This window comes from Diabrotica virgifera, chromosome 8 (genome assembly GCF_917563875.1).
Source record: "Diabrotica virgifera virgifera chromosome 8, PGI_DIABVI_V3a".
In the NCBI taxonomy this organism is placed as follows: domain Eukaryota; kingdom Metazoa; phylum Arthropoda; class Insecta; order Coleoptera; family Chrysomelidae; genus Diabrotica; species Diabrotica virgifera.
Window position 1 is genome coordinate 83,023,793 of NC_065450.1, and position 24,609 is coordinate 83,048,401.

General features: G+C 33.2%; 1 protein-coding gene across 1 annotated transcript; it reads left to right on the forward strand.

The window, feature by feature from the left end:
• The first annotated feature begins 10,700 nt into the window (after positions 1-10,700).
• On the forward strand, positions 10,701-11,486 carry LOC126890193 (golgin subfamily A member 6-like protein 7). The gene is made up of 2 exons (XM_050659046.1): positions 10,701-11,078; positions 11,319-11,486. The coding sequence occupies exons 1-2, from the start codon at positions 10,701-10,703 to the stop codon at positions 11,484-11,486; spliced, it is 546 nt and encodes a 181-aa protein (XP_050515003.1).
• The last annotated feature ends 13,123 nt before the right edge of the window (positions 11,487-24,609 follow it).

Here is a 24,609-nt window from a genome sequence, read left to right on the forward strand (position 1 = left end):
GGTTTTGACAAATATTCAAAATATCTCGATAAAAACTGAATTTTCGAAAAAGTACTAAGAACCAAAAAAGTTTTAAAAATATCGTGGTTAATTAATGGTACTACAATAATAATTTAATTGGAACGTACACAAAAGTTTGGGGGGGTTTAAAGGAACTAAACCCCCATAAAATTCTTATAGGGTGTCAAAATTTCACTATAATTTTTTGTTAAGATGCTACTGTCATAAGAATGCCATATGTCCATTTTCAATAAAAAATCTTTAATGGTTTTCGATATATTGGAAAAAATCGATTTTCATTTTGTAAGTTCAAAGGGTTGTAACTTTTTTTATATGCACATTTGTACTAAGGTAAGTTAGGTTCAATCAAACTATTTTTGGTCTCAGAATATGCGATTAAATTTATGACCTGTATTTTCGTTACACCCTGTATACCTAAATATACAATAACAAATTTATATTAGGAAAAAAAATAATCGTAAAATATATCAAAAATCATTAAAAGTATAAAATTTTAAAAACCATATCTTGCTTAAAAATAGTCAAACAGCCTTCTTCAATAGACCATTTTAAAGGTAATTGACATTTCTTCCTACTAAATGTAACATTGCATTATACCTAAAGCTGCGTAGAAAAAAGTTACAGAACAATGTTTGCGAATTAATAAGGAAAATGGCCCAAAATCGCCGTGAGTGGCGAACTTTGAAAAATCATATTGTGGAAGCTGTGGAATCACAGAGACTTCTACTAAACGTCATTTTACATAGGAAAGATGGAAGTTTATTTCCTGTGAAGCAATGCCTATATCCCCGTGGAAAAAAGTAATGGGACAAAAAACAAAATTGCTATTTTTCGTGTTTTTTTCTTGCTTTTCATTCGAATATATTTTTGTAAAAAAAATATTTTTGACTTTAAGATGTGATATTTCGATAGTAAATTTAACCTGAAACAATTTCCCTGCAGACGTGTTTGTACCAAAAGTACATAGAACTCACCCTAATTCGCCCTGTGCCTAGGGACTAATTCACCCCTTTCTCAAAAACGCACCCCTTTAAATGGTAGCACTCAGCGTTTTTTTTAATATTTAGAGGTCCATCGACTATATGAAACAATAAAACCCCGTTAACGTTGTAGTTCCTTTCTAAAATACATAATCAATAGCCTAAAGATTTGTACGAGTAATACACAACAGAATTTACAGAAAGCTGTTTGTTGAAATTAGTGACAACCAATTAATCTTTAGAAGCGGCATGGGAGCTAGGGAATCATTGTTCGGTATAAATGTGCTCATGCAAGGAAGACATGAACCAAAACACGTACATATGCTTTGTTGATTTCGAAAAAGCATTTGAGACGGTTTAGCACGATAAACTAATTGATATCTTAAAACTGAAAAGCATTGACAGCCGCGACATCAGAGTAATTTCAGACCTCTACTGGAACCAGAGAGTCGAAATAAGAATTGAGGATCAAATATCGGACGAACTAGAAATTGTTCGGGGTGTAGACAAGTGTAACATGTATGGTATTAAAATATACTAAAAGAAAAAAAATTCATGGTTATTACAAAACATCCAGAAGACAAGGAAATACTCCATATAAATAATATCCAGATAGAAAGGGTGGACAAATACAAATATCAAGGAACATTGGTTGGTCAAAACGAATAACAAACACAAGAGATTCAACGCTGTAAAGAAATAGCAAGGCAAAATTTGGGATCTAATACTGAATCTAAGGAAATGGGTTGTTGCGTTGCTACGTTTTTAAAATTTTGCTCTACGGATCTGAGGCCTGGATATTAAAAAAAATTAGACAATTTAGATTTATAAATTGGAAGCTTTTTACCGTTGGTGTCATCGAAGAATGCTACTAATATTATTAGCAATATTGAAATCCTTAATAGGGTTAATAAGAGTGAAGAAATTATACGGACAATTAAGAGGCCCAAACATATATTTCGATCACATAGTAAGAGGATCTCGTTATAGTCTACTACTGTTGATTATAGAGAGCAAAATACAAGGTAAAAGGGATGTAGGAAGAATAGGGACCTCCTGGTTACGAAATCTAAGGAAATAGTTTAGTCTGAGCTCTAACCAACTATTTAGAGCTGTTGTAAATAAAATAAGTATTACAATATTGATAATATCCAACTTTCGATAAAAGACGGAACCTTGAAAAAGAAAGACGAATGAGACGGTATAACTTTGAGAAGGAACACAATTAGAGTACCTTGGAGTAATATTTAAACATAGAGGAGGTGAAGAAGAAGACATAGATCGGTTACTAAAAACAGTAGAATCGTTAAAACAACTGTTGAATGTGAAACATGAAAACTGTATCAGAAAGAAGAAAAGAAGTTAGATATTTTGGAGACGAAAGCTTTGAGAAAAGTTTTTGGTAGTATACAAGAGGCTGATCTAAAATGCCCCTTGATATATAACGAATGTTTACCCACGATCTACAGTTACCAATAGTTAGCAAAGCAATATCTGCTGTAAACTCTACATACAATATCAGAATATCTTGCTATCCAAACCCGCTGACCTCTACTTCTGGACCTAGACCTCTTGTAAATCTGGAGTAACACAGTATAGTGTCACAGTGCGTTGAAAGTTTTTAATCTGATATTTTTTAAAACATTCGGTTGGTTATTTGTATTAAAATTGTTAGGTCATAGATCAAATTTATACTATTGTATATCTTACCTGGGTGTCCGCCATTTGCACTGAGAGGCTTTCCACTATGTTATTCTACATAAATTATACATAATATCGCTTCTTGTTTGTAATGAGAAAAATTGCAATAAACATTGGATGCTAAAAAACAATAAACGACACACTTGTAGATTATTTTGTGTTTATCCGTCTCATTTTGGTACCTTCAAATGTTTTTTCTGAGGTGTACATTTCCCGTTTCATATTTTGTAAAAATAAATAAGCACTCAGTCCGCTACAAGTAGAGCATGATATCAATTAATCAAAGCAAAAATCCTCTTCCACTTACCGTTTCAATTTTCCGTAATTGAAACCAACGACCAAACTCTGGCCATGTTGGCCAGTTATTTATCAGTGGCAGCTAATTGACGATTTCATTATTAGATTAAAAATGTCGGATGATTCGGCAGTGCATATCCTGCAAATGGTAACAGCAGCATTAACAAAATGACAGTTTGCTGTTGCTAAATCAATTAAGCTAAGTAACGAATGAATGGTCGGGCATGATCTACAATGTCAAACTTTTATTTTCGGATTGATTTTCAAATTAGAGCGGGGATTTAATGAAATTCCGCTCTCTGAGTATGATCAGGTAGTCGGTTGTGTTTGTGAGAGGTCTCTGATAGGATTTGCCGGCTCTTTTAAACGATGTTGTTTCAGCTGTGATAGATAGTCATAAGTCGAGTAAAGCTCTTGGAATTTTAAATGTAATCCATTTCATTCTTTTTTACTGAAAATGTTGGCAGCTCGTCGTATTATTCGTAATAATCGTAAAAGAGACTTTAAATACGTATTTAGTTCTGTAAAACGTTGACTTAATTTTTAAAGTGAAAAGTTTAAGTATATTAATAATATTATTAAATAGGTAAGTTTATTGCCAGAGAACGGCAGTTCTCGCCAGTGGCGCACACCAACACCCCCCTACACGCGACAATATATATACACGAAATTTTCGATTTTCTAAATCTGACTGATTTGAAAGATGGGCTAAGTCTCATCTTAAAGTTCAGGAAAAGACTCACCCATTCATATGTCAACCATCCATTTTGGTCCAAGGGTGTGGATTTTACGGCCCTTTCTATTTAGGGTCTGTTTTTCGTTCTAGTCCCCAAAACTCCCAAAAACTTAAAAATTTAAATCCGACCTTTGCGGCTTCTAATAGTACTGATCATTACCTTTCCAATGCATGTCTAATTTTGAAAATCGGTTATACCATTCAAAAGTTACCGAGCTCAGAAATATGACTCAATTTTTATTTAAAAAAGGGAAAAGTTTTGTGGATATGTATATTGTATACAGGGTGGTGAATCGAAAAACGGGCCATAGGAAACTCAACGTAAAATTTTAAACTGTTGAATTCCTGCTTCCCTAATTATGTTACATCAAAAGTCATGAGAAGTTATTTGTAGAGGATTGAAATCTGTATTAAAAACAGAAGTTACAATTGTTCTACGATTTAAACACATTCCAAAATTTTGAAAAATATAATGTATTTACCGCAGTAGGTATGTGTGGGCATGTTAGGCCACACGTTAGTATTTAACTGACAGTGAGCACACTATTGACTGAAGAAAATATCTTTATTATTAATACTTTCTCCTTAACTGAGGGTATCTGATCAACTTTATTGTGTTTTAAACAATAAATGATAAAATAAATAAAGAAATTGACAGTTCAAATTGTTAATATAATAAACTCATTGTCACCGAATGCAATCATATACACATTATTGCACTGTGTGTGGCGTAACTTTGGCGTATTTCTCTGAAAATTGTATTATATTTTTACAAAATTTTGAATAATTATTGTTCGTAGAACAATATTAATAGTTGTTTTCAATACAGATTTCAATTCTCTACAAATAGTTTCTTATGACTTTCGATGTAAAATAATTAGGGAAGCAGGAATTCAACAGTTTAGAATTTTACATTGAGTTTCCTATGGCCCGTGTTCCAATTCACCACCCGGTATATGTTTGAAAATTAAACCGATTTGAATTTTTTTTTCTGTGTTTGAAGAGGGGCTCAGGGCCGATTCAGAACCGGAGTAGTTTGTGACTTTTGACCACCCATAAGCCAGCTAGAGGACTTGGTAGGTACAAAACGGCATATTTTTGGGGGTATATATCTTCGAACCAAGAAGAGACAGGAAAACCGTAAATACACCAAATCAATATTGTTGAGTTAAGCTTTCAGATGGTGTTTAAGCCGTCAGGATCAGATATATACACGGCTCAGTATAGCCGAAAAACTGAAAAACTATACTTTGAAAATTTTAGTTTTTCGACAATTACTCAAAATTTCAACATACGAATTGCGCCAATAACTAAGCATTTGTAGAAGAATTCTAGACCAATATAACGGTGTATACGTCATATCCGGGAAAATTCGAATTTTTAAGTTATAGGCTTCATAAATATGATCAAATCTATTTCCTACGGGAAAAACGGTTCCTGAAGCTCAATAATTCCTGGAATAGCTTCAATTATCATACTTGACCTTAGATCCATCAGACACTACTGGCGAATACGTTTTCAAACTCATGCTTACTGATCAAAATCGGTTAAGCCTTATAGAAGTTATTAAGCTACAAAAGTATAATCCAATGAACGATTATTCCCGAAATGGTTTATGTAGTTGTAGTGATTACGACGCTAAATTTGATCTGGCAACGGGAATCCGACTTCATTTACCGGTCATCTCAATATTTTTTTTCAATCTATTTCGAATAGAAAAAAATCTAGTGTACTTTCGATGGACACTAGATCATTTGGGAGATAATGCCACAAAGGTGACCATTTATACAGATTAACGAGTAACAGAGGAACATTGCATTTAACTTCATATATTTAATTTATAAATAACTTTGACAAACTCCTGATACAAGAATAAAAAACCGCTAAACGCCTTAAAAATGAGTGGCGCATACAATATTCCAGCTACAAAAGATCTGACATGAATATTACGTGGCGCGAAAATGTATTTTCATTTTGATGTAAAACAAAATTCTAGTTTTAAAACTCCTGATACAATAATAAAAAACCGCTAAACGCCTTAAAAATGAGTGGCGCATACAATATTCCAGCTACAAAACATCGGATATGAATATTACGTGGCGCGAAAATGTATTTTCATTTTGATGTAAAACAAAATTCTAGTTCTATTTTAAAAGATTTTTCCATAATATTTGCTAAATTTACAGTAAACGCGCCACAAAAGAGTTTCAAAACTCAAACTGTATCAAAGTTATTCATTTGTGGCGCGTTTACTTCAAATTTAGCAAATATTATGGAAAAATCTTTTTTCTACGAGCGTGCAAAAATGTCTACTTTCGCGCACGCATTTTAGTTTAGAAAGTTTCACTTTTCCGCACGCCTGTTACTTTTCCGCACGCGTTTTTTACTTTTCCGCACGCGTGTTAATTTAGATATGTTAATATGGCTTTAAAGTAATTATAATACATGCAATAAACTAATATTTAGATATTATTTACTAATTTATTTCAAATATATCTTACTGTATTCCTGTTTTAATGAAATTAACGCGACAATTCGATGAAATAAAATTATTTTGACATAATATTCGAAAGTCAAATCGGTAGTTTCAAATCAAACAGTCGTTTTGAATCATCGTCATGGAAACCAAGATCGTCGTCATGCTAACTAATTATATTGAAAGTTTGGTTTTGACAACCTTGTCAAAGAATTAATTTGTGTATGTATTTTCATATTAATTAAATTAATTGATTAAGATTTAGTAATTTTTTAAAGACTCTTAGGAAAAATATTGATCCTAACTCTTGCAGAAAGTCTCTTTTCCGCACTCGACTGCTTGCCGAACTCCCGCCTCGCGTGGTTCGGCAAACTGCAGTCGCGTGCGGAAAAGAATGACTTTCTCCATTTGTTAGGAAAATAACTATTAAAATAAAACTAGAGTTTTGTTTTGCATCAAAATGAAAATACATTTTCGGGCCACGTAATATTCATATCAGAACTTGTGTAGCTGGAATATTGTATGCGCCACTCATTTTTAAGGCGTTTAGCCGTTTTTTATTCTTGTTAATATAATACGACATGAAAACACAATACACCATCATAGGAAAATTGGCAGGAAAAACACAAAAAGGTAGTAATCATATGAAAGATAAGGAAATATGATTAAAGCAGAATATGAAATAAGACAAAAGTGAAAATAACACCCCAAAGAAATATATTACAAAAACTAGGCAATATCAGTTGGAGACGAAGAAAATGAAATACATGTGTTAAAACTGAGCAGAGATGAAATTACAAAAGAAGAAATACAAAAGACATACACTAAAACAATAAAAAACTGCAAAGCCGCTCGAAATGATAACCTACCGATAGATTAATTAATAAAGGGTAAAGCTTGTTTGAAGTTGTCTTAAACTATACATGTTTTCATTCTATATTGACTCCCCCATTATTAATAATTATAAGTAAAACCGAGATAGTACATTTAGGCCTGGATGCCGCGTACCAAAAAAAAGTTGATTAATAGCAAGCTGAAAATTTGCTACTAGCTTAACGGTGGCTAGTTGAACAAATTTTGATGTACGAGAACACTGGAACCGGGGGAGTTTTAATTATGGAACAGATTAAAAATTTGGAACGTCAGATTACCAGATTACGAAAACCTCCCATGTATTTTTGGGAGAACATCTAATTGATTTGTTACCCTTTCATTAAATTCTCATGCAAAAATCAGACTGCTACTACTAACCAACATGATTCCTGTCATTTGACATGTTCTTCGTGTTTCACTCATTAAAATGCCCAGTTGGTGATAAACACCAGTCTGATTTTTGCATGAGAGTTTAACGAAATAGTAATAAATTAATTGGAAGTTCTGTCCGACAAAATACATGGAATATTTTCGTAGTCTGACGTTCCAAATTTCTAACCTGTTCCACAATTAAAACTTCCCCTGTTCGAGTGTTCCCATACATCAAAGTTTGTCCGACTAGACGCCGTTAAGCTGTTAACAAACTTTCAGCTTGCTATTAATCAACTTTTTTTACTACGCGATATCCATGTCTAATTGACCAATTATTTCTAATCGCTATGTACGTTTTAATATTCATTATATTCACTGTGTTTTTCGTAGTCATTAGTAGGGTTCCTCATCATAAATAGGTAATTGATCTCGTTTCTTCAAACAATCATGAATAATGTGAAAAAATCTCCAGGATTAGTTAAAATTCCATTTAGAAAATAAATTCGAAAGGCGACCCGTCGGTCGTAAAATAATGATTACATATGATATGCAGTGATAAGTACGCTAATAACCGACAAAATGACGTAAACGACGGAAAAAATAATACGTTGTGAAATAAAGAGAGTTAAAACTAGTAGATATGAGAAATTATCAGTATATATATGAGAAATTATCAACAAGTGCTCTGAAATAGGGCTTTTCATTCACAGTCATTTGTTTCGAGCTTCTGTCATACGTTATTGGTATTGCCAATGATACAAACCAAAGACGTATGACGTAGATATATTAATATTATGGGACACCTGACAGAAGCTCGAAACAAATGACAATCGATGAAAAGCCCTATTATTGAATTTTTCCCGAGTGACACTTTGACAGTATTAATTTCACGAGCCGAAGGCGAGTGAAATTATGTCAAAGTGTCACGAGAGCAAAAATTCTATATTAATTTCAGAGGTCGAGTGGTCGAGAGGTCGAGTTCAAAACCAAAATTTTATTGAAATTTATTTATGTAAGTACCATTAAACACACAGTTTTTATAAATATTTGACGATTGAAAGTCATCACTTTTATAATTTTTAAAACATTAATTGTCATTAATGTCACTGAATGTATTTTTTCGTAGCAACGAAGGGCATCTGACGTAATATACTTAACGACGGGAGATTATCAAAAATTATCGATTTAATTCAAATTTCTGTAGCTTTCTATTGGTCAGAATCTCCTATGAATGAAATAATCAATGGCATCTAACGTTGTAACAGGAGAATTTTATAAAATTGAGAACCTGAAATCCAGGTTCCTATACTAAATTTACAATCAAGGTGCAGTAGAAATAAAAAAACCAAGGCACGTTAAATGCTACTTAGTCCTGTCGCCAGGGGGGGTACAACGGCCTCGTTAATTCAGATGGACTTACCCAAGTTTTTTTTATGTATTTTGACCCGTAGAACACGAATCTTTTGGGTAACAGTTGATCCGGATGTCGATAAGATTGTTATTGACCAAGAACTTGAGGAATTACATAACAGAGATTTCTCGCAAAACAAAACATGTTTTTTGTATTTTTTGGGTCATGTTAAGCAAAAAATATTTCTACAAGTTTTTTAGTAGGATGCACAGTTTTCGAGATAAACGCGGTTGAACTTTCAAAAAATCGAAAAACTGCAATTTTTAAACCCGAATAACTTTTGATTAAAAAATAAAATAGCAATTCTGCTTAGCGCCTTTGAAAGTTCAAGTCAAATTATGTCGGTTTTGATTATTTGCATTGCTAAAAATTTATTGTGTTATTGTTAAACAAAGCTACAAACAACTAGTGCGTGAGTGATGTTTCTATGATTTCTCATTTAAAATCGAACGAGTAGGTAGAATAGGTACTAGTGCAATCAAGACTATTTCTACGTTACATGCGTTAAAACGCATGTAAAAGCACGGGAAACCCTACGTGTTTATAGCTTTGTTAAACAATAAAAAAATAAATTTTTACCAATGCAAATAATCAAAACCGATATAATTTGACTTAAACTTTCAAATGCGGTAAGCAGACTTGCTATTTTATTTTTTAATCAAAAGTTATTCGGGTTCAAAAATTGCAATTTTTCGATTTTTTTAAAGTTCAACCGCGTTTATCTCGAAAACTGTACATCCTACGAAAAAACTTGTAGAAATATTTTTTACTTAAAATGGCCCAAAAAATACAAAATATTGTTTTGTTTTGCCAAAAGTCGCTGTTATTTGATTCCTCAAGTTCTTGGTCTATAACAATCTTATCGACATCCGGATCAACTGTTACCCAAAAAATTCGTGTTCTACGGGTCAAAATACATAAAAAAAACTTGAGTAAGTCCATCTGAATTAACGAGGCCGTTGTACCCCCCCTGGCGACAGGACTAACTAGGAGCACTGCCGAATCATACTTTACAATGTATATAATGTTACCGGCCAAACCCGATTTCAGGACAAACTAGTTTGGCCTAGGCCAAACTAGTTGGCCCTAAGCGCGTTAGGATAAACTAGTATGGCCTAGGCCAAACTAGTTTGTCCTATCGCGCGTAGACCAAACTAGTTTGTCCTAGGCCAAACTAGTTTATCCTGATATAAATACGCACATTTCAGGCTAAACTAGTTTATCCTGAAGTGTATGTTTTTATATCAGGATAGACTAGTTTAGCCTAGTCCAAACCAATTTAATCTAGTGGAAAGTACATAATTGATTACAGATTGGTTGCTGATTTAAACGTAAGTTTAGAAGACACTATTAAGAGTTGTGGAACTCCATCTCTAGTGTGGGCAGATCAACACGTGAAAAATCAGGCTCTCTAAAAATTCAATTTTTTGGCGAATAAGAAATAGTTTCTAAAGTGATTTTAGTTACAGTGTGTCAAAGACGATTAGTGTTAAGTGAAGTTATAGAAATAAACTTTTGAAACAGACTGTAAGTACAATAATATTAAATACAATACATAAACTTAAAACAACAAATACAATTTAATTCAACATCAAGCCAAAAAAGTAGATCATTAGAACGTTGATTACAAGCTCCAGAAACTGGAATTTTGAAAGTTAAAGGTGGGAACTGTTGAATCGAACTGCTCCAAAATAACGTAAAATAATTTAATTTAATTTAATTCAATTTAGGGGTAACACATTCGAAAGAGAAACATATTGCTTGAGAAAATCATCTTCCTCCGGCGCGATAGGTGGGGAGGGTGATTTTATCGCGAGCAATTTCGGTAAGAAAATGAACCCCGACGATTACACATCCGACGATAATCGGAAAAGATATAGAGAAAATGAAGAGCAGTCTTTTTCGAAAAGCAAAAAAGTATCAAGAACCCCAGATAAAAGGAACACAGAGGAAGAAAAACTAGACCAAATATTAAATATGATGGCAAACTTAACGAAAGAGACACAAGATCTGAAAATTCACGCAAAAAAAATTAAAGAGGAGCAAAGGCAATACAGAGAAGAAATGAGGGAACTCCGAATTGAATTAGAAGAATTAAGACAAGAGAATGGTGAAGTGCGAAGAGAAAATGAACATATGAAAAAGGAACTGGAAGATGTAAAAGTGCGCCTTGAAAGACTCGATAGAGCAAGAAAAGAAAATAATGTTATAGTACAGGGAATGACAATAGATACGGGAGATAGAAGATTACTAAAAGAAACAATGGAGAACTTTATGAAAAAAGAACTAGATATTAATATAAAGATAGAAGAAGCTGTGAAATTAGGAAACAAAACATGTTTAGTCAGATTGCCAAACAAAGAGGAAAAAATAAAAGTAATGGAAAATAAAAGAAAACTTAAAGAAGTAAAAGAAGAAAGAATATATATAAACAATGATTTAACAAAAGAGGAATTACAAATACAAAAAGAAATAGTCAAAATAGCAAATGATGAAATAAGGAAAGGAAAACGCGTCCAAATTAAGCACAACAAATTGATAATAGATGGACGGGAGAGGAAATGGTATAAGAACAAGAATCAGTTGGATGAGGTTTTTCAAAACGTTTTAAAAAACTAGCAACTGATGAGAGAATACAAGACAATACTTATTTGGCGACGGACGAGGCAAATAAAAAGGAAATGAATGCAGATAAATTGATGTATCACAAAAAAGAAATAAATAAGAGCAGACAAGGAAACAAAAATACAAGACGAAAACAAAAAAATAAAAAACATAAAGAACTGAAAATAAGCACATGGAATATAAGAACGATGTTGGCACCAGGAAAAATGCTAGAAATAAGCAAAGAACTAGCAAAGTATAAAATAGATATTGCAGCACTGGAAGAGATACGGTGGGAGGGACAAGGACAGATTGATAAACAAGACTTTACACTATTATACTCAGGAGGAAAGAAGCAAGGACAAAAAGGAGTGGGATTCATGATTCTAGGACAGCTAAGAGAAAAAGTCATAAACTTTAAACCGATATGTGAAAGAATTGCGTATGTAAGAATAAATAATAAACCATTCAATATATCACTATTAAACCTATACGCACCTACAGAAAAAAGCAACACAGACGATAAAGACAATTTTTATGATAAGATAGAAGAAGAGATGGAAAAAATACCCAAAGAAAATGTTATAATTATACTAGGAGACCTCAATGCCCAGATTGGAAAAGAAGATTTTTTACAGCAAATTGCAGGAAAACACACCGTACACAAAAACACTAATGATAATGGTCTAAGACTATGTAACCTAGCAACAAGAACAAACATGATAATAAGCTCAACAAAATTTGAACACCCTAAAATGCATAAAGTAACATGGAGGTCACCTGATCAGAAAACGTATAGCCAAATTGATCACATACTAATAAACAAAAGAAAACAATCTTCAATGAAGGACGTGAGAACTTTCAGAGGTGCGTGTGCGGATTCAGACCACTATATGGTCGCAGCCACCATAAGACAAAAAGTTAAAATCCAAACTAAACAGAAAAATCAACAGAAAAAGTGGAATGTCAATAAATTGCAGAATGCAGATATTAGAAAAAAATATGAAGAAGAAGTAACAGTGCAAATAAGAGAGAAATATAAAGCAGAGGACATCAAATCAGAATGGGACATGATCAAAAAGTCAATAGAAGAAGCTGCAAAAAAGCAGGTAGGCAAACACCAGAAGAAAACAAAAAACGAATGGTATAACAACGAATGTAAAGAACTAACAGCACAAAAGGTGCAAGCAAGAATTAAATGGCTGAGAACGGATAAAGAGGAAGACAGAGAAAGTTATGAAAAATTAAGGAAGGACGCTAAGAAAATTATAAGACAAAATAAAAGAAGATGGGCAGATGAAAAGATGCAAGAAATAGAACAGGAAAGAACAAATAGAAACACGAAACATTTCTATAAAAATATTAAAGAACAAACCAAAAAATACAAAGGTAAAACAAACGGAATAAAAAATAAAGAGGGAATAGTCATTGTAGAAGACAATGAATATAGGCAGGTATGGGCAGATCACTACAGAGAACTCTTGACGGAGGAATACACTGGAGAAGAAATGCACGAAGAAGAGGAAACGGTGGACGAAGAAGCAGACGAAATACACATTGCAGTCTCAAAAGAGCCAACAATAGATGAACTCGAGGAAGTAATACAGAAGAGCAAAAATGGAAAAGCTCCAGGAAAAGACGAAATTAACATGGAACTTATAAAATATGGAGGAAAGGAACTGAAGGAAAAAATACTATCACTATTGAAAAATATATGGAAGGAAGAGAAGATGCCAGAGGACTGGGAGATAGGGCAGGTAATAACAATACATAAAAAGGGAGACCAACAAATTTGTGAAAATTATAGAGGAATAACACTACTAAGCACAACATATAAAATATTGACTTCGATAATAAGAAAAAGATTGTCAAAGATCACGAAGAAGAGAGTGGGACAGTACCAATGTGGATTCACAGAAGGAAGATCAACAATAGATGCTATACACACAATAAAACAAATAATGGAAAAAGCAAATGAATACAAACTGCAATTAGAAATGCTATTCATCGATTTCAAACAGGCATTTGATTCTATTAAGAGAAAACAACTAATGATTGCCCTGGAAAAATAAAAATCCCACATAAACTCAGAAAATTAATAAATATGACAATGAGAACTACCAAAATTAGCATAAAGACGCAAAGAGGCGAGACAGATGAATTCATTATAAATAAAGGAGTGAAACAAGGGGATGCCTTATCCACGACACTGTTTAATCTAGCTTTAGAATATGTACTACGAAATATAAACAAAGGAAACCTAAGAACAAGAGGTGGACAAATAATCGCATATGCAGACGACATTGTTATTATTGCAAAAAATAGAAACATAATGAAAGAAATGCTAGAAGAAATAAAAGAGAAAGGGGAGACAATGGGACTCACATTAAATGAAGAAAAGACGAAAATATTAAGACTAGGGAAACCAGCAATAAAAGGAAAAACCAAAATAGGAAATTCAGAGTTTGAAGATGTAGAACATTTCAAATACATAGGAGTGACAATAAGCAAAACGGGTGAAAGAATACCAGAAATAAAAGAAAAAATATTGGCAGCGAATAAAGCTTATTTTGCAAATAAAACACTACTTAAAAGCAAAATACTGTCTATTAAAACCAAGATGAGAATGTATAACACCATAATTAGACCAATATTATTATACGCAGCAGAAACAATGACGATGACTAAAAAAGATGAAGAAAACTTAAGAATAGTGGAGAGAAAGATCATGAGAACCATACTGGGACCAATCAGAACAGAGCAAAATGAATATCTAAGCCGAACAAATGCAGAGATTAATAAAGTACTAAAAGAAGATATCGTGACCAAAATAAAGCAATGCAGAGTTAGATGGTTAGGTCACATCTGGCGGGCAGGAGATGAAGCAGTGACATATGCTATGATAGAATGGAATGGATTAGTGGAGTATCTGTTGAAAGGTACAAACGTTATTTTGATAGTCCGTTTAATTTTGGAATTAGCAGCGGTAAACTATCTGAAATTAAATTTTTAAAAGTAGTGCACATAAGTTAAAGTGTTATCCAGTCAGTTTGGTGAATTTGGCTCCAGAAAAGTGCATCCAGGCCTGTGTGTTATTAAATTCATCGTATTGCAAGGTCAGATATATTTACATTATTTACATTAATTATCTATCACTCCCACCATGCCAACTAGTCAAACCTGCGCTAATTGTTTGAAAGCGATAGACGAACGTGAACGTTCGGCCCTACAATGTGATGCCTGTAAAAGAGGAATTCACCTAGCATGTACCGAGCTTCTCCAAGACGATCGCATAACCAGATGTAAGGTGCGAGGAATTAAAATTATTTGTAACGGCTGCTCAAGCAATATTGAAGCATTTTCCAATTTAAAATCCATTCTTAAGGAATATAATGATGATTTACAATTAAAAATTAGTCAAATAGATGAAAAGGTCGCTGAAATTTCAACGAAATTCAATGATCTAGAAATTAAATTATCATCCGCTGACCAACAATCGTCACCACAATTTGCTGAAAATATCGCCAATGAAGCCGTCGATCGTATTAATCGTGCCAAAAATGTTATCGTCAGAGGCGTACCAGAATCTACAGGTGATATTCAAACTAAAAAAGATGAAGACAGAAAATTTTTGCAGGAAATTTTATCGACTGTAGAATGTAATGCTACTCCGGTTACTTTCTTTAGAGTAGGCAAAGTTGGTGATAGATTTCCTAGAATGATTAAAATGATAATGAATAATGAGTATGAAGCTAAGCAAATTCTACGAAATAAAAGGAAACTCTTAGAAAAATCAAAAACAAAAAATGTATCCATTGTTGACGATAAGACACCTATGCAAGTTAACGTTTTAAAAGAATTGCGATCTGAGTTAGAGACTAGAAAAGAAAACGGAGAGCAAAATTTAACAATAAAATACATACGTGGTATACCAAAAATTACTAATTTTCGACAATAATATTAAAAAAACCTGCTTTTGCGACTGGCTCTGCTTTTATACCAATTTAGCGACATTACATTCTAAATTTAATGAACTATTATGTTATATTCAGGATTTAAAACCTAAAATAATACTAATCACCGAGACTTGGCTGACACAAAAAGATTCTGACAATTTATACAATATAGATGGATACTCTCTTTACAGATTTGATCGCAGGAATCGAAGAGGGGGAGGAGTGTGCATATACCTGTCATTAGAAATTTCTGAAACTTTTTCTGTTGCTCATCTGGATGTTGTTGTACCTAACATTGAACTTTTATGTTTAAAAATTTCTCTTAATTCACTTGTTATTCACTTGGCGTGCCTATATCGTCCAGGTAGTACTGTCCAAGAGGATGACCGAATCCTGATTGAAAAAATGGAATACCTTTCAAACCTTGAAAACCTTGTCTTATTTGGTGATTTCAATTTTGCCGATATCTCTTGGCCTTTGACTATTATAAGCAATGAACAAACAAATGCGAGAAACATTTTTACAAACTTTGTTCAAAGTTCTAATCTACACCAATTGATTACCAATCCAACTCGTTTCAGAATAAACAATTTGCCATCAACGTTAGATTTGATTTTTACAAATGATGACCAATTGCTGACAGATCCGGTGATTCGCACTCCAGTCGGCAATTCTGATCATGTAGTTATCACGACAAACATACAGTTTATTACGGAATATAATCATCTTAGTGAAAATACAGTTATACATGAAATAACAAATTTTGAAAACCTCTCTCTTCAATTGCGTGATGTTGATTGGCCGTTATTACTGGGAAGTCTAGAACATCCGGAAGAAGTTTGGAATAATTTCATAAACATCATTGACAACTACAAAAGTCTCAACACTACAAAAAAAACTTACTATAGGAACAAACTTAAGCCATGGATTAACGGTGAATTGATATCACTTATAAGACACAAAAGAAAGTTATGGCGAAAATATAAACGTACAGGTGATACACGTGACTTGCAAACTCACAAAAACTACACAGGAATTTTAAAAAAGTATATTAATGAAGCCAGAATGTCATATGAAGAATCTATTGTAAGCTGCAGCGACTCTAAAAAACTGTATAAATATGTTAGGTCTGCTATGTCTTCTAAAGTGTCCATTCCACTGTTAAAAAAGAATAATGAAACGATTTGTCAGAATACGTATGAGGTCGCTAACATTCTCGCAGATACATTTTCTAAAGTTTTTGCTATTGAACCGTCTCAAAATCAGTTTCCTATAATCAGTAATCCACGAGTTATTCCCAAAATTGATTATATCGATTTTTCACCTGAAATAATTCAGCGCCATATTGACAAGTTAAAAAACAACTCATCTCCAGGGCTCGATAAAATCTCTACATTATTTTTGAAAAAATGTTCAGATGTCCTTTCTGTTCCACTATCACTAATGATGCGTTCATCTTTTAATGCACACTCTTTGCCTTCAATTTGGAAAAGCGCTTCGGTGACACCTATATTTAAAAAAGGAAATAAGTTAGATCCCAATAATTATAGACCAATAAGCCTTACACCTGTTATTTGTAAAGTTATGGAATCAATAATCACAGAGTGTCTTTCAGAATTTTTACTTCGAGAAAATATTATTCCTCTACAACAACATGGCTTTGTGAAAAGTAGATCAACCATGACTAATTTACTGTGGTGTGTTAATGAATGGACAGCAGCATTGGATAAAAAACGACCTGTGGACGTAATATATTTAGACTTTGCAAAAGCATTTGATCGAGTACCAAGAAGAAAATTGATGTATAAACTGGAACATTTCGGCATTCGCGGACAACTTCTTGAGTGGATTAATGATTTTTTAACAAATCGGGAGTTTTGTGTTAGAGTTGGCAAGTCGCTGTCATCTAAAAAACCGGTTTTAAGTGGTGTTCCACAAGGATCTGTTTTGGGTCCACTACTATTTGTGTTGTATGCCAGTGATCTTGAATCTCATATCAAATCTAAGAAAGCTTTCTACGCAGACGATACAAAAATATTTGCTGACCCACTTTTCAATGGGCAAGACTTACAAAGTGACTTAGATTCGATCTTCAAGTGGTGTTCGGATTGGATGTTACCTCTAAATAGAGATAAGTGTGTGGTTTTACATTTGGGAAAAAATAACCCTCGTTTGTCTTACTCGATAGACGGGCATTTACTGGATACCGTGGAATCATATAGTGACCTTGGTGTAACAATTACTGAAAATTTGAGTTGGTCGGAGCATATTTCAAACGTTACTAAAAAAGCGAATAGTAAGTTATACCTTCTTAGTAAGACTTTTACAAAAATATCATTTTCGGGTTCTATCCGTTTGTATAAAACTTATGTCAGACCCCTACTGGAGTACTGTGGAACGGTTTGGTGCCCAGAATTAGTGCGCGATAGAACTCTTCTCGAAAATATCCAAAAAAAGGCCACCAGACTATCTTTCAAACGAAGAAGGCCAGATTACCAACAAAGACTTTCTTTAGCAGGGTTACCAACTTTTGAAGCTCGTCGACTCCGTGGTGACTTAATTATCACCTTTCGAATTTTAAAGTATGGATATGGAGATTTGCAAAACTTGTTTATTTTAGATGATCACGGCAGACTACGTGGACATAGTTTGAAATTGAAGAAGGAACCCTTTTCATCGATAAGGCGCCAACATTTTCTGTGTAATCGTATTTTTAGTATATGGAACAGTCTCCCAACGGAAATTATAAATTCTCCATCTATAAATGTTTTCAAAAATCAACTAGACAGTTATCTGTTTGTAAACTGATTAGTGTTGTGCACAATCTATTAGTCTATAGTTTATTTGCGAAACTAATTTTTGTAATGTAGGTACTATTTCATTTATCTTGTAAATGGGCTTATGGGTCTCCATGACCCCAGCCCTTATTTCTATGTAATAATAATAATAATAATAATAATCCAGGAGAAATAAAGAAAAGAGGAAGACCAAGATCAAAGTGGTTGCAAGAAGTTGAAGAAGACTTAAAAAACGCAGGAGTCAGAGAATGGCGGGGAAAAACTAGAGATCGGAAAAAATGGAGAGAAATCGTTAAGAAGATAACATAAGCAAAAGGGACTGATCCTCCTAAGAAATAGGATCTAGAAAGCTTACGCGACTTAGCCCCATATCGGGGTGTACAGTCACTATATATATATATATTAAGAGTTGTAATGCTTTTGTATTTAGGGTAAATGATAAACCGAGATGGCACTTGTGTGAAAGATATAGAAATGAAAATAGTAGGAGAAAACAAGCCACGAAAGCACTCCATGTACCGATTAAATAAAACCTAGTAAAAGAATTGTGAGTAGCGGACTTATTTCCCTAACATAAATTAATAAATCGCGTTTTTTGTTAAAACGTTACTAATAAAAAATCATGACGCGGTAAAAATGTTGATACCCACAAGATGGTATGACTTTTCTACTGACTTCCCGTAGACATTCAAGTCGAAAAATAGCGGCCTGTAATTTTTCAATTTTTATATGCTTCATTTCCTGGGGTATATTAACTGTAACTAAAACTATGTTCAATTTCTAACGAGAAGGCTGTTTTACCAATAGTTGTTTATCGCTATACAATCCAGAGAAATAAGATTTTTCTCGTGACACATCCCCCTCTAGGCCGAAATCAAATTTTTTGAGTAGTATGGAAATCTATATTAATAACCTATATGTTTGCTGCAGCTGATTTTGATGATATACATAGTTATAAACAAATAAAGATCAAGAAACGGCAAATTTTCTCTTTTTTCGTCTATTACGAAAAAGTTAAGCATTTTAAACAAATTTGAGAGTAAGAAACTCATAAATCGTATAAAAGACTTTAATATGGTGTTCGCTGAATATGTCTATCCTTATTGGTTGCTTAGAAAATTGCAAAATAAAACATACATTTTGAGTTTTTATAAATATTCATAACTTATGTAAAAATTAACTTAAAACCTTCTTATTACACGGAATGCTGAGACTTCTGATGCTTAAATCATACCCTAAATTTCAAAGCAATTGGAAAAATAGTTTAAAAGTTATTTAATTTGTTTATCCCGAATTTATTTTTTTGCAACACTATAATTATATTACTATAAAGAAGAACATTTATACCAGCGTTTCCCAACCGGTGGGTCGCGACCCACTAGTGGGTCGCGGGCGGATTGCAGGTGGGTCTCGGCGTGGCTCTTACACTAATTTAATAACGTACATAACACGGTTGTACAAAAAATTACTTTTTGTCATTTTTTTAATTAGTAAAGTTAATAGTATAAAATAAAAATGTATACCATTTTTATTCAGTTGCAATGCGAAGGCAAAACAATCTTACTTTTCAATTAGAATACGGAGTGCAGTCCAGTCCCTTGAATCGCGATCTTCGGCTCTTATTGGAGCCTTCATCGGAAAGAACGTAGGCACTGTTCTCCATATTTTAACTGATCCGCATCGAGAGGTTTTCCCACCCATTGCAACTGAAGTGATGATAGTAGGTGGCTAGCGCCATCTGGCATTGAAAGACGAAGTAGTTTTCGATCCTAATAGTAAATTATTAATATTGAAAATAATAAAAATATTACTAAAAGATTTTTAAATTGAAAACTTATTGGTACACTTTCCTGGTGACACCTCCAAGACTTCTACAATTTGCAAGTCAAATGGATGCTGCAGTGAATTTACTATTAGGATTGAAAACTAATTCGTCTTTCAATGCCAGATGGCGCTATCCACCTACTATCATCACTTCAGTTGCAATGGGTGGGAAAACCTCTCGATGCGAATCAGTTAAAATATGGAGAACAGTGCCTACGTTCTTTCCGATGAAGGCTCCAATAAGAGCCGAAAATCGCGATTCAAGGGACTGGACTGCACTCCGTATTCTAATTGAAAAGTAAGATTGTTTTGCCTTCGCATTGCAACTGAATAAAAATGGTATACATTTTTATTTTATAGTCGTATTACTCCGTAGAGTAACTAGGTGCATCTTTCCGTTGGAACTTTACCAGCTGCAGACGGGGGATGTGAATTGCACAGTGTAGAATTCCTTCCCTCTCGTCTTCACTGCAGCATCCATTTGACTTGCAAATTGTAGAAGTCTTGGAGGTGTCACCAGGAAAGTGTACCAATAAGTTTTCAATTTAAAAATCTTTTAGTAATATTTTTAATATTTTCAATATTAATAATTTACTATTAGGATTGAAAACTACTTCGTCTTAATAGTATAAATGTTCTTCTTTATAGTTATACAGGGTGTCCCGAAAAGAATGGTCATAAATTATACCACACATTCTGGGGTCAAAAATAGTTCGGTTGAACCTAACTTACCTTAGTACAAATGTGCTTATAAAAAAAGTTACAGCCCTCCGAAGTTACAAAATGAAAATCGATTTTTTTCAATATATCGAAAACTCTCAGAGATTTTTTATTGAAATCGGGCATGTATCATTCTTATGGCAGGACCACCTTAAAACAAAATTATGGTGAAATTTGTCCACCCCATAAAAAATTTATGGGGACTTTGTTCCCTTAAACCCCCCCAAACTTTTGTGTACGTTCCAATTAATTCATTATTGTGGTACCATTAGTTGAACACAACATTTTTAAAACTTTTTTGCTTCTTAGTATTTTTTCAATAAGCCAGTTTTTATCGAGATGCAGCTTCTTTTTTACTATATTTACATAAAAAATTTATGGGGGTTTTGTTCCTTTAAACCCCCCAAATGTTTGTGTACGTTCCAATTAAGCTATTATTGTGGTACCATTAGTTAAACACAGTGTTTTTAAAACTTTTTTGCCTCTTAGTCTTTTTTTGATAAGTCAAGTTTTATCGAGATATGGCTTCTTTTTCAAAATATACCAAAAAATTTAAGTTATAAATAAATTTTCAGATTATTAACAGGTGTCTATAATCATACTTAACCATATACAAATATGTGGTAGATACGAGAAATATTCAAAATATCTCGATAAACACTGGCTTATCAAAAAAGTTATAAGAGGCAAGAAAGTTTTAAAAATATTGTGTTTAACTAATGGTGCCACAATAATAATTTAATTGGAACGTACATAAAAGTTTGGGGGGTTTAAGGGAACAAAACCCCCATAAAATTTTTATGGGGTGCACAAATTTCACTATAATTTTTTTTAAGATGTTGCTGCGATAAACATTCCTCATGTCCATTTTCAATAAAAAAAACCTCTAGGAGTTTTCGATATATGAAAAAAAATCGATTTTCATTTTGTAACTTCAAAGGGCTGTAACTTTTTTTGTGTGCACTATTGTATATAGGTAAGTGAGGTTCAATCAACCTATTTTTGACCCCAGAATCTGTGGTATAATTTATGACCAATCTTTTCGGGACACCCTGTATAGTTATATAGTTATAGTGTTGCAAAAAAATTAATTTGGGATAAACAAATTAAATAACTTTTAAACTATTTTACCAATAGCTTTGAAATTCAGGGTATGATTTAAGCACCAGAAGTATCAGCATTCCGTGTAATAAGAAGGTACTAAGTTAATTTTTACATAAGTTATGAATATTTACAACAACTCAAAATTTATTATTTATTTTGCAATTTTCTAAGCAACCAATAAGGATAGACATATTTATCGAGCACCATGTAAAAATTAACTTATAACCTTCTTATTACACTGAATGCTGAGATTTCTGATACTTAAATCATACCCTAAATTTCAAAGTAATTGGAAAAATAGTTTTAAAGTTATTTAATTTGTTTTTCCCAAATTCATTTTTTTGCAAAACTATAACTATATTACTATAAAGAATAACTTTTATACTATTAACTTAACTAATTAAAAAAAAATGACAAAAAGTAATTTTAAACAGTGTAAAATTATTCTGCAAAACAATGTCGTTTTTTTTTGCTTACTTATAAACAATTAGAATAACTTTTTAACCGTTAGCCGTAGAAAAATTATTTTTTCATATTTAGAAAGACTGAATTTTTATACACATTTAGAAAGAAAAGCAATTGTGCTAGGACATTTAGGGACGAAGTTAGCCCCCCTTTTTTAATTCACATGTTCTTGCAAAATAGTTTTTTGTCATTTCTTTTAAATTTTTTAATTAAAATAATAGTGTACATCTTCTTCTTTCATAAGCTATCCAAAGTATTACTGTAATTTCATCATTTTCTGACTTATAGTGTTGCAAAAAAATGAATTTGGGATAAACAAATTAAATAACTTTTAAACTATTTTACTAATTGCTTAAAATTTTAGGGTATGATTTAAGCACCAGAAGTATCAGCATTCCGTGTAATAAGAAGGTTCTAAGTTAATTTTTACATAACTTATGAATATTTATAACAACTCAAAATTTATTATTTATTTTGCAATTTTCTAAGTAACCAATAAGAATAGACATATTGAAGTTTTTTATACGATTTATGAGTTTCTGACTCTCAAATTTGTTTAAAATGCTTAACTTTTTGGTAATAGACGGAAAAAGCGAAAATTGACCGTTTTTGATTTTTATTTGTGTATAACAATCTATATAATTAAAATCGGCTGCAGGAAACATATATGTTATTATTATAGATGTCCATACTACTTAAAAAATTTGGTTTCGGCCTGGAGGGGGTTGTGTCACCAACAGGATACTTTTTTTCCTGATTTCTCTGAACTAATGTACGTTTTAATATTCATTAAATTCACTGTGTCGTTAGTAGGGTTCCTTATCATAAATAGGTAATTGATTTCATTTCGTCAAACAATCATGAATAATGTGAAAACATCTCCAGGATTAGTTAAAATTCCATTTAGAAAATAAATTCGAAATGCGACCCGTCGTAAAATAATGATTACACATGATATATTTATTTAAAAGTCTCTTACAAATGTGATTACATTTTAATATTGAATGACGTCGGCAATGCATGTAAAGCCAACTTTACTACTTTATATCAGGATGAAAGGTTGTCCAAGGCTGCCAGGTGCGCAGGGGATGGGACGGCGGGAATAAAAGTGAAGCGAGAAAAGTAACGATCATTTTACGAGAAGCTTAACATTGGTGAATCACTCTTACTTGAATAAAAACTTTTATTTTGTTTTATTAATATATATTAATGAATTCATTAGAAAAATAGTGGAGACGCGCAATAAACGACAATTAGGCGTGGCAATCAACCAATAAACCTACCAAATTTTTGCCATTGGAAGCATCTCAACCAAACTTTTTTTTATTCGATTAGTAACAGTCTTAGAAAACTTAGAAATCTAAAGTCATGACGACGAAATTTATTTTATTTAGCGTGTGGCTTAAGTACATCACAGAATTTATTTAGATTTATGCATTATACAATGCATCACAAACATATGTCCAGTTTTTGATATATTCGATTGACCCTTCGGTTGCCATTACAAAGTCTATAGGGTCGCCTGTGTATGCTCTGCGTGGGCAGTCCTGAACAATGTGACTGATTGTCTGTCTTGCAGCGCCGCAGTCACAAGAAGGCGAGGGGAGTTTGCCCCATCTGTAGAGGGAGTCGGCGCATCTTCCACAGTTTGTTCGAATTCGATTAAGGGCTGCCCAAATCGTACGGGGACGTTCAAATTCGCCAGGTTTTCCTATGATGTCCGGTAGACTATGGTAATTCGGATCTGTCCTACTTTCCCAATCTTCTCTCCATCGGGTATTTAAGTCAAAGTTTAATTGCTGCAGCGCTTGAGCAGATAGCAGAGGGGGTAACCTGGATCGGAGACGGTTTCCAAGAATATCGGGGATATCGTTGTGGACTAGATGCTGACGACTGTCCATTATTTTGTTATATTTTTTAACTAATGCATGTTCGCGGCGTAGGTTGGGTGGTGCTATATTACTAAGGGTAGGTAGCCACATTGTAGGGGTGGGCTTAATTGTGCCTGTTATCATACGCATGACACGGTTTAGTTGGGTGTCGAAGAGGTGGGTATGCCTGCTATTTAGCCACACTGGTGCACAGTATTCTGCCACCGGATATATCAGGACAAGAGCAGAGGATCTTAAAGTTGATGCTGTGGACCCCCATGTAGTGCCGCAGACTTTCTGTATTATAGTGTTGCGTGTTTTTAATTTTGCTGCTGTTTTCGTCAGGTGTTCTCTGAATGTGAGCGTTCTGTCTAGAGTAACCCCAAGGTATTTCGGGTAT

What these genes read in the sequence shown, in the direction of transcription:
- LOC126890193 (XM_050659046.1), top strand. Translation starts at nt 10,701, where the DNA reads ATGAACCCCGACGATTACACATCCGACGATAATCGGAAAAGATATAGA. An exon ending in GAAAAGAAAATAATGTTATA is followed by an intron (nt 11,079 to 11,318) that starts GTACAGGGAATG and finishes TTAACAAAAGAG; the next exon opens with GAATTACAAATACAAAAAGA.